The sequence below is a fragment of the Notechis scutatus genome, chromosome 2, assembly GCF_049901735.1.
Source record: "Notechis scutatus isolate UNSWTSFEM ecotype Mainland chromosome 2, rNotScu1.2, whole genome shotgun sequence".
NCBI lineage: Eukaryota > Metazoa > Chordata > Lepidosauria > Squamata > Elapidae > Notechis > Notechis scutatus.
In genome coordinates this window covers 182,539,447-182,553,096 of record NC_142010.1, presented here as the reverse complement: position 1 = coordinate 182,553,096, position 13,650 = coordinate 182,539,447, and the positions used below count along the sequence as shown (strand labels likewise).

At 41.0% G+C, this 13,650-nt stretch overlaps 1 protein-coding gene across 1 annotated transcript; it reads left to right on the top strand.

Annotated features, from left to right (window-relative positions):
- Positions 1-552: 552 nt before the first annotated feature.
- Positions 553-13,382, top strand: GNG10 (G protein subunit gamma 10). The gene is made up of 3 exons (XM_026672307.2): positions 553-780; positions 12,455-12,586; positions 13,202-13,382. The coding sequence occupies exons 1-2, from the start codon at positions 700-702 to the stop codon at positions 12,578-12,580; spliced, it is 207 nt and encodes a 68-aa protein (XP_026528092.1). The 5' UTR covers positions 553-699; the 3' UTR covers positions 12,581-12,586; positions 13,202-13,382.
- The last annotated feature ends 268 nt before the right edge of the window (positions 13,383-13,650 follow it).

Here is a 13,650-nt window from a genome sequence, read left to right as displayed (position 1 = left end):
CCCCTGCTCAGGCAGGCAGGAAACCTATACCATTTCAGACAAATGGTTGTCCAATCTTTTCTTAAAAGCCTCCAGTGTTGGAGCATCCACAACTTCTGGAGGCAAGTTGTTCCACCGATTAATTGTTCTGTCAGGAAATTCCTCTTTAGTTCTAGGTTGCTTCTCTCCTTCATTAGTTTCCATCCGTTGCTTCTTGTCCCGCCCTCAGGCGCTTTGGAGAACAGCTGGCCTCCCTCTTCTTTGTGGCAACCTCTTAAAATAGATTTTTACGAAAACAACAACAAAACAACAACAACCAAGACCCGGCTCGTACTGTACTGCAGACAGGCTGAGGTAGCGATGAGGGGCAGGGGGGAAGGAGCGGGCAGGATATGAGTTTTTAGAGGATAAATCAAAAGAGGTCGGGAGCGATTTGTCCTTCCTGAGCGGCTGCGCTCGGCCAAATCGACCCAACTCGTCTCGCCATTTCTTTCCCCGGAGGGATTGGGGAGGGGAAGCGGGGTGGGGGAAAAGCTCGAGTGCTGCTGCCTCCACCCCTTTTTACGCTCCGTTCTTGCCACGGGAAGGCTCGCTTAAGTCCAGGCTCGGGACCGGAGAGGGAGTGAGTTGGGGCGAGAGGAGGGGGGAAGGGGCGCGGATTCGCTCGGGAGAGAGCAAGCGGGAGAGAGAGAGGGCGAGAGCGCTTCCTTCGTTGCCAGCATGTCTTCCAGCTCCAGCGTCAACACCCTGCAGCGCCTGGTGGAGCAGCTGAAACTCGAGGCCGGCGTGGAGCGCATCAGGGTGAGAGCCGCCTTCCCCGAAAGGGGGGGAGGGAAAACAAAAAAACAAAAAAAAAAGGGGTGGGGGGGGGGCGCTCTCTGTTTTCGGGCGAGGCGAGGAGGGACCGGGGCCGCTTCTCTCTTCCCACCCCGTCCTCAGCCCCGAGCGGAGCTGGCGGCAATCACAAGCCTGCCTTTGTCTTCTTTGCCGACTCGCAAGGCCGGACGCTGGAGCTTTTGAGCGATCAAGCGCCGGGAAGGGGGAGAGAGAGAGAGAGAAAGAGGGCCTTGGATCGGACGCGGAGTAGCAGTTGGGATCTGGGGCTTTGCTTTGTCTCCGGGTTCATCTTGGTCCGCTGACGTTTTGTTTTTTTTTTTGGTGGGGGGGATTTGAATGGGCGCTGGCAAGAAATCGGCCATTGTCGGTTGACGATGGCTAGATTGGTGCGAAGGGCAGGGCCGGTCCTCCCCCCCTTTTTGGGGGGGGGAGGGTTTGGGGGGGACGACACCATTGCGGCTGGGTTTAGTTGCCTTGCCTTTCTTTTCGCCCCGACTTGGCTGGAATGGTGACGGGTGGCTTAAGGTTTGTTTCTCTTTCCCTCTTTTCCTGCTTATTTTGAGGTCGGCGTCCAGGTGCTTTCCGACCAACCTCTTTCAGGGGAGGATTCGGACTCTTGTGTGTTGTAAAAAAAAAGCCCCGGGTATTTCTTTTTAAGGCGTCTTTTTGTCACGAAGAGGGTGTGACTTCTGATATAAAATGCAACGGATCGGCCATCGTTGGCGTAGCCTGTAGTATCTTGATATTATCCTGTACTATCGAGCGTTTCGAGTACGATGGAGTTGTTAAAAAAAGGGAGGGTTTTTTTTTATAAATGAACCGGGCTTGATTATAATAGAATAGAATAGAATAACAGAGTTGGAAGGGACCTTGGAGGTCATCTAGTCCAACCCCCTGCTCAAGCAGGATAACCCCATTTGTGGCTGTAAGAAACACTTGTGACTCTGTTTATAAGAGAGAAAGTCCCCCATAGCTGCCTGTTCCAGGATGGAGAGGATACAATGAACAAAAAGAGACCTTTTGCCACAAATTCTATATTTTTCAAAGGACTTTCCTCAATTCTCCATCCTCAGTCAACCTCATTCTTTGAGCGGTGTTGAATGGGTCAACATTTATTTACTGTTAAAGCAGAGTTTTATACACTCATATTCCCCTGGTGGATTCTTAGAATCTGCTTTTGAAATATACCTCAGTTCCCAAGAATAACTAGTAGAAAGGAGCTTTCTATTGATGTGTGATCATGGGCATGTTTAGGTAAATTAATATTTCATTTCATAAATGTGGAGATCTCTTGTAATTCTGAAGTACAGAGAAATTGTGAACAACAAAATCAACGTCCACACTTTACTCGATCTTCAGTATGAAAAGCTAATAAAAATAAAAGAAATCACCAATGTCACTTTTGATAAATGGATAGAAGCAGAGAATTTGAAGGAAGTCATGGAGATTATACAGTTCAATACTCTTATTCGATTATGTAATTTCAAGCAACCCCCCAATTATACCCATTTTCTACTTGAACACACACAGGGAAGAGGAGTAATTGTCAAACTGCTCTTGGGAAGCTTGTCACATGGGTGACAGTTCATTTAAAAGAGTAGAATATTAAGTAAAATTGATGGAAGCATCTTCTGCTCTTTTTTGGGTTTGGAATTCTGCCAGTAAGACAAAGCGTTAGCAGAGGATCCTATAAGCTATGCTATTGTATCTGCCCCACCCTTCCCTGTTTTTTTGCTTGGTTGGCTCCTCTGGGCATCCTCTATAAACAAAATACTTTGTAATTGAAACATGGTTTAGGATCCCAGGCCATGGTGATTAGATACAATTAGATAATTAGAGGCTACTGTTAGGTATATATAAAACCAATTTGTGTAGCCAGTTTTTGTACAAAACTTATGTATCCAAGCAGTACATAAATGACTTGTTTGTTTAGCCTTTCAGGTTACATTTTTGGATGCCCTCCAGTGTCCCAGAATTCCCATGCTAATTCAGCATTCTGACACAGTCAATTTAGGGAAAGATGTAAATCTTGCATGACTGTGTAGCTAAGAATGCATTTTACTGTTTTCAGTGGGATTCATGCTCTGCTTGTTAGAATTTTTAGGATTTCTGTGTGGCTTTATTTGGTTTCAGCTCCCATGAATATGTTCAAGGGGTTTTTCTCTTACATTGTGTTTTTGTTGCAAGGCAGCCTGCTTTAAATACTAGAAATTTCCCCACACCTCCTTTTCTCTTCTTTAATGATTCCTTCACTGGACCCCCTACAAGTTTGCTCTCAGATGTTGACAACTGTCCAAATGATAAGGGGATAACTTTGCTGTATTGGGAGGGGGGCAAAGAAGAAACAGATTAAATGTATTAAGCATCCAATAACTTTGATGGACATTTTGTTTTAGAAAATGCCGATGGTTTCTAAAATAAAAATGAGAAGGACATTCTAATAAATGATCTTTCAGTACTGTGATCTATATATGCCTTGTCCACTGTGGGAAAAACTCAACTAAAATGAATGCATCTCCCGGTAGGTCTTGTTTCAGTTAGTGAATGACATAGAGATAGGACAGGTTTAACACATTTCCATCAGGGGTTTTGGAAGGAAAATATAAACAGATTCCATTTGAATCCAAACTCTGCCCATATCAGGGTGAAAAGAAGCCACAGACACCATCAAACATGCCTTACCATACTATCCATTTTATGCCCATGATTATATGTTAATTCCACATCCGATTAAATATCGTGTCATTGCTCTCAAATTCAGATGTCTCTAAGTGTAGTCAAATTCTGGCACATAATATGTAATGTGCACAGCAGTCCAACTGGTTAATCTGCTCACCTAATTACATAGCTGATCCCTATCATTTTAATGTATCTGAAGTGTTTGATGGATGTCACCGACTGCAATAAAGATTCTGTTTCTGAGATTGGGAAAGGACTTGCCTGCACTCATTCTACTTCTCGGGTGGAATGGGCTAACTTGCCACAGCCAATTTGTGTGGCCAACTCACCACAGCCAACTCCGTAGAACAACTCACCAACGCCCACTCATCGCAGGACGGTTGAACAATTGAATTTAATTATTTTTTAAAAAATACTTTACTTTTTGTCACTCACATTTCATTTTGTCCCTCCTTTTGCATCCTTTCTTTAATGATTCTATTCCACCATTTCTTTGATATTAGTATAACTCTTGTTCCACAGCAAATGGTCCCACGGCTAGTTGTCCCATGATGAGTTGGCTGTGGCGAGTTGGCCATGGTGAGTTGGCTGTGGTGAGTTGGCCTAGACCCCTGCAGGGCATTTGCTTATTGAAACTGAGGTAAGGATGACAGTAATACCTGAGGAACTTTTTCATCCCAATGGTATTGGACCATCCCACCTGTTTCTCTGGGATTCAGGAGAAGAGCCTTGTCCTGCTGTCCATCCTCTCCTTCCCTTTGGAACATCTTACTACCCCTCCCCACCAAGTGAGATTGGCTTCCATCGTCCAGACCTTCTGCAGGAGCTTGAAGAACTGGCCCTTCCAGTTAAGTTGGCGCTCTAACGGCGGAGGAGCGTTACACAGGAGATGGTTGATAGTTTAATAACAGATCCCACCTCTTCCCCTGCTCATCCTCCTTCCGTCCTCCCCGTCTTTTATGTATAGCTGATAATTTGCATTTTTATCGTTTTTGTAGTGTTTTATTGTTTTTTTAACATGGTAAGCTGCCCAGAGTTACCTCATGCTGCGATGAGCGGCAAACCAATTTAATAAATAAATAAATAGAAATACAATGGAACATTTCTATTCTTTGAAACATATTTGTTCTTACAACAGCCCTGTGAAGTAGGTTTCACCTAGCACGTATCAAAAGAGTCCATCATTGGTGGATAACAAAGGATCTTTGTAATTGTTTTGCATCTTGAGAATAATTATTGATACATGCCATTTTTAAAGATTTGTGCTGGACTCTCCATACCCTCTCCAGTTCAGATTTATTATTTTATACATGTATTGGAGATTTTTAAAAAAAAACAACTCAAAAACAAATTTGAAAGAAGGCTATCTTCTCTGTGTTTACCTCTTCGGCATCTCACGAAAACCAGAGAAGTAAAACAGAAAATCAAAGAGCTTGGCCCAAGTTTAAGCAGTCTCTCACATTGACCCTGACTTCTTTCCCTGCACAGTGCTTCTACTCCCACTGTGACCCAATTTAAATTTAAACAGTGTTGCAGATTTTCTGTCTAGGAGCATTTGTAATTCTGTAAATATATGTGCTAGAAAAATTCTAACTAGTGGTTATGCGGTTGGGGAGCTGGGATGCAAAGGTTTGCTTCTCTCTCCTCTCCCCCCCTTCTCTAACACACACACACACACACACACACACACCACTTTCTCACCACCTCCTTACTTAGAAATTCTGGTTCTACTATTTTTATCTTTCTGCAAAAAAATCCCATTACATCAAAGATTTTGAACCTGAGCAGCATTACACTGTATGGACTTGAACTCCTTAAATTCTCTAGCCCACATGCTGACTGGGGAATTCTGGTAGTTGAAGTCCACACAGGTTAAAAGTTGCTGTAATGGAGAAACAGTGCTCTATACTGAGAATCTCCCACTCATTCCAAGGTGAAGTCTTCCTTGATACACCTTGATTTCAGATAACCCACTTCAGAGGCCACAGAAACATACAGGGCTGTCAAACTGGCCTTTGGAACGGATGCGTCACACGCACACCACGCCCACGCCCAGTTTAGCGAAGGGGAAGGAAAGTCCCGATACGTCACGTGATGCCGCCAGGACAACGTGAGTTTGACATCTATGGAGACATACCTTTTGATTCAGTTCTGTTGAATAGTAACCCTCCTTCCTTTATTGATAAAATTGATGTAAAGCTGGCCCAGGGGTATTGTGTGATTATAACTATCCCTTCAGGTGTTAGATTGATTTTTAATTGTTTGAATAGGACTCCTGATTTTAGATTGCATGGTGTTGCTATCTGTTTAATTTTTTTTAAAATGGCTGCTGCTTTTGCAGACCCATCTATCCTGTGCTGTAGGAGAGGTGGCGACTGAATCATCCTATGGGTGGTTTTGTGGAAAATGTGCCAGGTCAGTTCAATTCAGTTCATGTCATCATGGTTAATGAGGCTGAGGGAACAAAGGCTATCTCTCTAGGGTGGCAAATTGCAACATAAATAATACAGAAGCTTTTCCCATGATGGTTATGAAAGACCAAAGGTTTTTGCCATCAAAGCATTACAGGCCTGAAGATAGATAGATAGGCTGCAATTAGAGCAACCCGTTCTTCATTTGTGTTTTGACTTTTGCTCATCGTTTTGATTACATTAAAATAAATACCTTCTAAACAGTGTCCATACTTCAGAAACAGGCAGCGGGATTTCTGTAAGGAAATTTCGTAAAAAGTGTTTACAAAATTGCCCTTCCAGAATGTTGGCTCTCTAGTGCCTTGCTTCATTTTTTTTTTCCAGAGGAGGTACCATAAACAAACATAATGGCTACGGGTCGTCCTCAACTTCTGACCCAATTGGGATCGGAATTTTGGTCACTAAGCAGTGCGATCATTAAGTGAATCATCATGTGGCGAGGTCTGATTTTTACCACCGTCTTTCCGTGATAATGAAGTGAATCACACAGTCATTAAGTGAATCTGGCTTGCCTAGTTGAAGTTGTTAGCTTGGAAGGTCACAAAATGTAATCACATGACTGCAGGACACTGCACCGGTCATAAATGCGAATGGGTGCCCAGTATCCAGAATTGCAATCTCTTGATTGTAGGGCTGATGCAACAGGCATAACGTCAGGAATAGGTCACAAATAACATTTTCCCCAGGCCATTATAACTTATAAACGGTTGTTAAATAAATGGTTGTAAGTTGAGGATTACTTGTATGAAATGATGGAGATTCTTCTCTGTAGGTTTACACGTCCCCCCCTACATCATAGCACATCTCCATTTAGCCTTCCTCTCGCTAACATGGAAGACTGATTAAGAAGGAGGAAACCGGTTTCAAGAAGGGATGGTAGATGCATGTTCGGTGGTTTTTATCCCTCGTGATTTCAATTAACCATGGGAGATCCTCTGGGTTCCCTTTATTGATTTAAAAGCAGCTTTGATTTGATCCCTGGAGCTTGGCCTTGGGGGACTGCTGTTTCTATCAATCGATGCCTTTTGCCGCTCAATAGGAAACCCCACAAAACAACGGGATACGTTTTTCACGAAGTTTCATCAGGGTACCTTTTATCTGGTATGCTGTGTCCCAAAATAGGGAAGAAGGTTTATATTTTGGCTTCTTTGATACTTTTTGTATCGAAGTACCAGTCTGATGCAGAGGTGGTATTCAGCAGGTTCTGACCAGTTCTGGAGAACTGGTAGCGGAAGTTTTGAGTAATTCAGAGATACTAAAAGCGGTGAAAGACGAAGCATTAAAATATAAAGGAAAGGAGATAACAGTGTTGAAACAAATACCAAGAAGTGTAAGAAATCTGAAACGAGAAGCATAGAGTCAGGTCTGCTGCTTGGAAACAATATTTAAACTTGGGCATTCTCAAAACTTGAACCATCAGACCAATGGTGGGATTCAATTTTTTTTTTACTGCCGGTTCTGTGAGTGTGGCTTGGTGGGCCTGGCAGGGGAAGGATACTGTAAAATCTCCAGTCAGAGGTGGGATTTGTTGTCTCTCTCCTACCTCTCTGTTGGTTCTTCTCGCAGTTTTATTTCTTCCATCTCTCTTCTCTTTTCACCTTCATATTCTCTAAAAGTATTGATCATAAAATAGTTCTGCTTTCTCAATTGTATCTAGTCTGTGTCTTTGCTCTCACCATGTCACCATTATTCCCTCTGGTATCAGCCATCTTAAACTTAATTTCTCTTTTAATCAAACATTTTGTCAGAAACTGATATTCGACTTTATATGCTGGTGATGCAAAGTTTCCTCTTTGGTTTCAGCAAGGCAAAAAGTCCATGTGCTCTTGCCTCTTATTGCCATGGGGAAGGCCAACGGTTACTTATTTGACAATAAGTCATAGGTCAGCTTTTCCAGAACATCTGTTACTCACAGCCACTCCTGGAAAATTAACACCATATTGTATATTAACCCTCAACAAAACTCAGAACTTGTACAGGTAGTCCTTGACTTACAACCAGAATTGAGTCCAAAATTTATGTTGCTAAGCAAAACATCTGTTACGTGATGTTTGTCTCATTTTATGACCTTCAGCTGTTAAGGGAATCACTGTAGTTGTTAACTTAGTAATATGGTTGTTAAGTGAATCTGGCTTGTCAGAAGGTCTCAGTCACATGACCCTGGGACACTGCAACTGTCATAAATATGAGTCTGTTGCCGAGTGTCTGAATTCTGATCCTGTGACCACAGGGATGCTGCAGTGGTTAATAAGTGTGAAAAATGGTCATAAGTTACCTTTTTTTTTCAGTGCTGTTATTAACCTTTGTAAGTTGAGGATTATCTGTATTAACTGATGAACGTGGTAAATTTGTTGGATAGAAGCTATATGAGGTTAAAACTATGGTCCTGGGAGTTTGTGACTCAAATGAAGCTGAAGTTATTTTTATAAATAACTTAGGGAGAAAGTAATGGAATAATTTTTATGAAAGTTGGTGCTTGGAACTTTGTCATGGAACTTTTTTTTAAAGGTATTACAAGAAAATAAGACTGGGTTTTATTTTCGGGGAAACACAGATATGTATGTATGTATGTATGTATGTATGTATGTATGTATGTATGTATGTATGTATGTATGTACTTAAATTTACTGTATATAAATGCTATATACTGCATATACAAAAAATACTCATTTCCATATTTACTTATGTGTAAGCCCATGCATGAAAGATTAAGGGCAATAGAAAAAGGGGATGACAGAGAATGAGGTGGCTGGATGGAGTCACTGAAGCAGTAGGCGTGAGCTGAAATGGACTCCAGAAGAAGGTGAAGGACAGGAAAGCCTGGAGAAACGTTGTCCATGGGGTCGCGATGGGTCGGGCACGACTTCACAACTAACAACTACAACAAGCCCATCTGGTTGCAATGTCCTATGGTCATGTGATTGCAACCTGCTGACTTCCATATTGATTTGCTTGTCGGAAGCTGGCATTGAAGGTCACAAAAGGCGATCATGAGATTGCTATGATGTAATTGCAAGCTGATTCACAAGTATGTGACTAGGGAAGCTGCAACAGCTGCAACTATGAGAACCTCTTGTAAGTTCCTGTTGTTCAGCACCAATGTAACTTTGAAAAGTTGGCCATTCAATAAGGATTACCTATATATAGTAAGTATAATATTGATCAGTGTTCAGCTTTTAAAAATATATATATATATATTCTTCCCAGCTTTGAAGTCCTGGAATCAGCAGCCAAGGGATTTCCCATTAGGCCTTGTAAACTTTGAAATGCAATTTAGTGTTTCACTACTTGTAATGGCCATAGCTGCACCGCAACTGCAATTATTATTTTCAGAGCTACTGTCATTAGCCACACTTATGTGGTGCTCAGATTTATCATTACTGCAACATATGCTCTGCAGAAGAAGTTCAATTTACATTTTGAGAGCTTTGTTGCAAGTGCTCTGTTGTGTATTAAATTCTTTCCTGACATGGAAAGCTGGTCTAATTGCTGTGGGGACCTAGGGGCAGCTTTGCCTCCTGAAATATTGTTACTGTTTTTTTTTTTTTTACTTTCCGAGTTTTGTACTGCAGTCTGTGAAAAATACATGCTATATAAGCATTATCATCGATCTAAAATATTATGAATACCATCTGTCCTTTGCTTGGCCCTTAGATAGCTTGTTCTGAGTTGAAATAAAGTCCCATAACATGCCTGACCTACGTCCCTGGGTGGAGAAGATTTGTTTGCCCAGGATGTAGCAAGCATTCTCCTGTCTGTCCCATGGAAGAACGTTTATTCTTGCCCATTGCAGTGTTTTACCATCTCTTCAGTCACTTCCCTGCATAAAAACAAGTTTACCCTCCGTCTTTTTGGCCGATTATAGTTATCAATTCAAGTGGAGCAAGGTTGAAATACAGACACAGACACAAGTATATGCATGCCACATAAACATTTATCTGTGAGGTAGGCATCACCTTCATTGTTCCAGGTGGAGTTTGCATTTTAGACTGCTTTTATTTACTTTGTCTAAGTAAATAAATAATTTAGGATTGTTCACTTTTAGATAAATGAAGTAAAAATATTATTTCGACGAACCAACAAACACACCCTCCAGCCATAAACGGATATAATGTGTTGTGTGTTTTAGAGATTTATTTGGTGATCTCACCCGAGTTGCACCTGGTGTGTGATTCAGATACTCTCCCCCCACCCATAATATGGTACAATCCCTTTATAAATCTGCGAGAGTGTTTTCAGGCCAGCATGTCATTTCCCAGTGCTGGCTGTAGATGAAGGGTTGACATTGCCAGGTTAGTTCCTTGTGTTTGGATTCTGGTGACATTTATTCTTATTTGAATAGTCATGAAACCAGTAAGGCCATAACTGACTAACATAGAGCAGACTAAGAGTCGTAATCCTTCTTGCTGGAAAGTTAAAATAATGAATATAATTATATCAGAAGGGCATAGTTGGTAGTAGTATCTTAGATTTGTAAGAGTCTCCTAAAAGTTTGCTTGGTATGTTTCTGATTTTTTTAAAATATCTGAACAGAGTTCATATTTTTTCTTCAAAACATTCTCAAAGATCCATCTCATCTTGAGCACCCTTTTTTTTAACTATTACCATCTGGTAGATGGTACAGGATAATAAAAACAAGGACAAATAGGCTGAAAAATAGCTTCTATCCTAGGGCAGTAACTCTATTGAACTCCACTATATAGTGCAGTATTAATGCAATATCAGGGGTTTTCAATTCAGTGTATAGAGTGTGAAGGATGTGTGTTTGTTTTTATTTTCATAGTCATAATGTACACTGAAGATGGTATTTAATTTAGTTGTATGAGGTGCAATGACAATAAAGTCAACTAAACTAAACTTTCTTATTTTTAAGCATTCAAATGCTGAAGGTTTTTCATTCCAAAAGAAACAAGATGCCTAAGCCTGTGTTTTATTCATTTATTTTCAACTTAGCAACATGTTGGAAACAAATGATATGGAGGGCTTCAAGATTCTTTATGATTGTCTGTCAGCAGGACGATTATCAAAAACCTGAATAGATCAGGAAGGGGACTGATTGACAGAGGGGAGATCAATTTTGAAATGGCTGATTTACACAGGGAACTGTGGAGGAAAACATTTCCCCAAATTTCCCCAATATATCCCTAGGGCAATTAAATACTGTGTTTTTTCTTCTCTGTCTTATTTTTTTAATTTTGCCACCAAAAAAAGGCACCAGGTTTTGTTTTTAAAATAAGGTCTGTATTATCATCCACTGACTAACTTCACTTTACTTGTGCACCCTGGAGGGGGGGGATCTTAATTTGGGCATATTTTGGGGAGGAGGTAATGCTTATATTGGGCACATGTATAAAAATCAAGCTAGGACTTACTTTCCAGGTAGGGCGTATTTTTGAGGAAACGGTAGTGGCATCAGATATTAGTGACTGTTCCATTCTCAGCCGTCTTTGTGCCAGAATGGGACAACTTGCCGTGGCCAACTCGCTGCAACCAACTCACCGTGGCCAACTTAGTACAACCAACTCTCTGCAGCCAACTCACCATGGAACAAATCACCATGGCCCACTCACCACAGCACAACTCACTGTGGGACAATTTAACAATTCAATTTATTTAAAATAAATATGGTAAAAATTATTTTAATTTGTGTCATTCACATTGTATTCTGTTTCATTCTTTCTTTAATGATTCTATTCCACCATTTCTTTGTTATTAGTGTAACTCTTGTCCTGCAGCAAGTTGTCCCGTGGTGAAATGGCCATGGCGAGTTGTCCCGCAACTAATTGGCTGTTGTAATTTGGCTGTGGCATGTTGGCTCTGGTGAGTTGGCTGTGGCGAGTTGGCCACAACAAATTGCCATAGACCCGTTTGTGTTGAGCCCAATCCTGTACTTCCCAGAGTCTGCATTGATTGATTGATTGATTGATTGATTATGTGTCATCAAGTCTGTGTTGACACTCAGCAGCTACATTGATAGATTTTCTTCAGGACTATTTGCCCCCCCACCCAACCTAATCCTTCTGGTCTTGTAATGGATCATTCACTGCCTCTCTAATTGAATCCCTGTGCCTACTTACATACAGACATTCATTTATTAAATACCATTATTTTGTTTATTAAACCTATTCCTATGTTGCCACCATGAAAAATTTCACAGCTAATAGAGAAAGCATTCTGCATGCCTTACAATTGTTGCCTGTCCCTTTTTTAAAGTAATCAATGTAGTTTTACAGCTATATTGTTCAACTAGAACTTCTTAGCCAGTGTTAAGTTACTTCGAGGGTGTCCATCTTCCATTCTGAAGCAGCCCAGTTACTAATACAGAAAAGGAATCATGTCATGGCTGTTGAATCTTCAGATAATACTAGTTACTTCATTTTGGGGGAATATTGGTCCACCAGGACTTTCATGCGAACCTCTAAAAAAACCCAAAAAAAAACCCCAACACCGCAGTTGCCTGTCATTTTCTTGTGCTTCCTCTTATCCAGGTCTCTCAGGCAGCTGCAGAGCTTCAGCAGTATTGTATGCAGAACGCTTGCAAAGATGCTTTGCTTGTCGGACTTCCGGCTGGAAGCAACCCATTTCGAGAGCCCAGATCCTGCGCATTGCTCTGAAGACGGGTAGGTCCATGGCTTTGTCAGATAGTGCTCGCTTTCTCACTCTAATATAGCAATAGCACTGAGCTTATATACCGCTTTACAACCCTCTCTAAGCGGTTTACAGAGTCAGCGTTTTGTCCCCTATAATCTGGGTCCTCATTTTACCCACCTCAGAAGGATGGAAGGCTGAGTCAACCTTGAGCCGGTGAGACGCGAACTGCTGAACCGCTGGCAGTCGGCAAATGTTGCATTCTAACCATTGCACCACCATGGCTCTTGTTATTTATGGAGTTGATTTGCATAAATTTGGGGACTTTCGTGCTACATCCTTTTGATTTTTTTCCTAAAAACGTGAGTAGGAATAAAGAGCTGTCCTTGGGGACCGAAGATAACGATGAAGAAAACCAAATATTCTTTGTCCTGTATGTAAAGGGATAACAAGAGAGTGCAGAGTGTCTTATTTTTCTGCTGAGTTGCTCTCCTTTACATAGGAATTATGTGGAGTAGAGTATGTATAACTAACATTTTGCTACTCTTAATGTAATGTAATTTAATTTATGGAATCTTGAAGGATTCAAGATTTTTAATTTTTAATAAAATATTAATAAAATATGTTTTTCTCTCTCTGTGTTTCAGGGAAAGTTTTCTGAAAGTCCTCAAGTACAAGAAGAATCCCAGCGGTCTTCCTTGTTTTCCAGACCAACAGTTTCTTTATGTAGGGCTTAAACACTTTCTTTAGATATTTATTAGTCTGCCTGACTGTCTTAGTAAAATGGTAAAATCTTTTGCTAATATAAAGCATTTTATAAGGAAAAGCTTTTCCTTTTGTAATTGATTCGATATCCCTTTCTTTAATCCTCGGAGATGTTTACATTTAGAAAAGGACAATGCCAATGATGTGTTTCTGTTGTGCCTGAATGAAAGGCTACGGTTTTACGCACATTTGTTACTTTTTGAATCAACATGATATATTCAACAGGGAAACTATAGCTCCTAGTTAGTATTATAGAACTTCTACCATTGAAACTCTCTTAAACATACCTTGCACTGGTTGGAGTATGCCCAGTTTGCTAAAAGAAAAATGC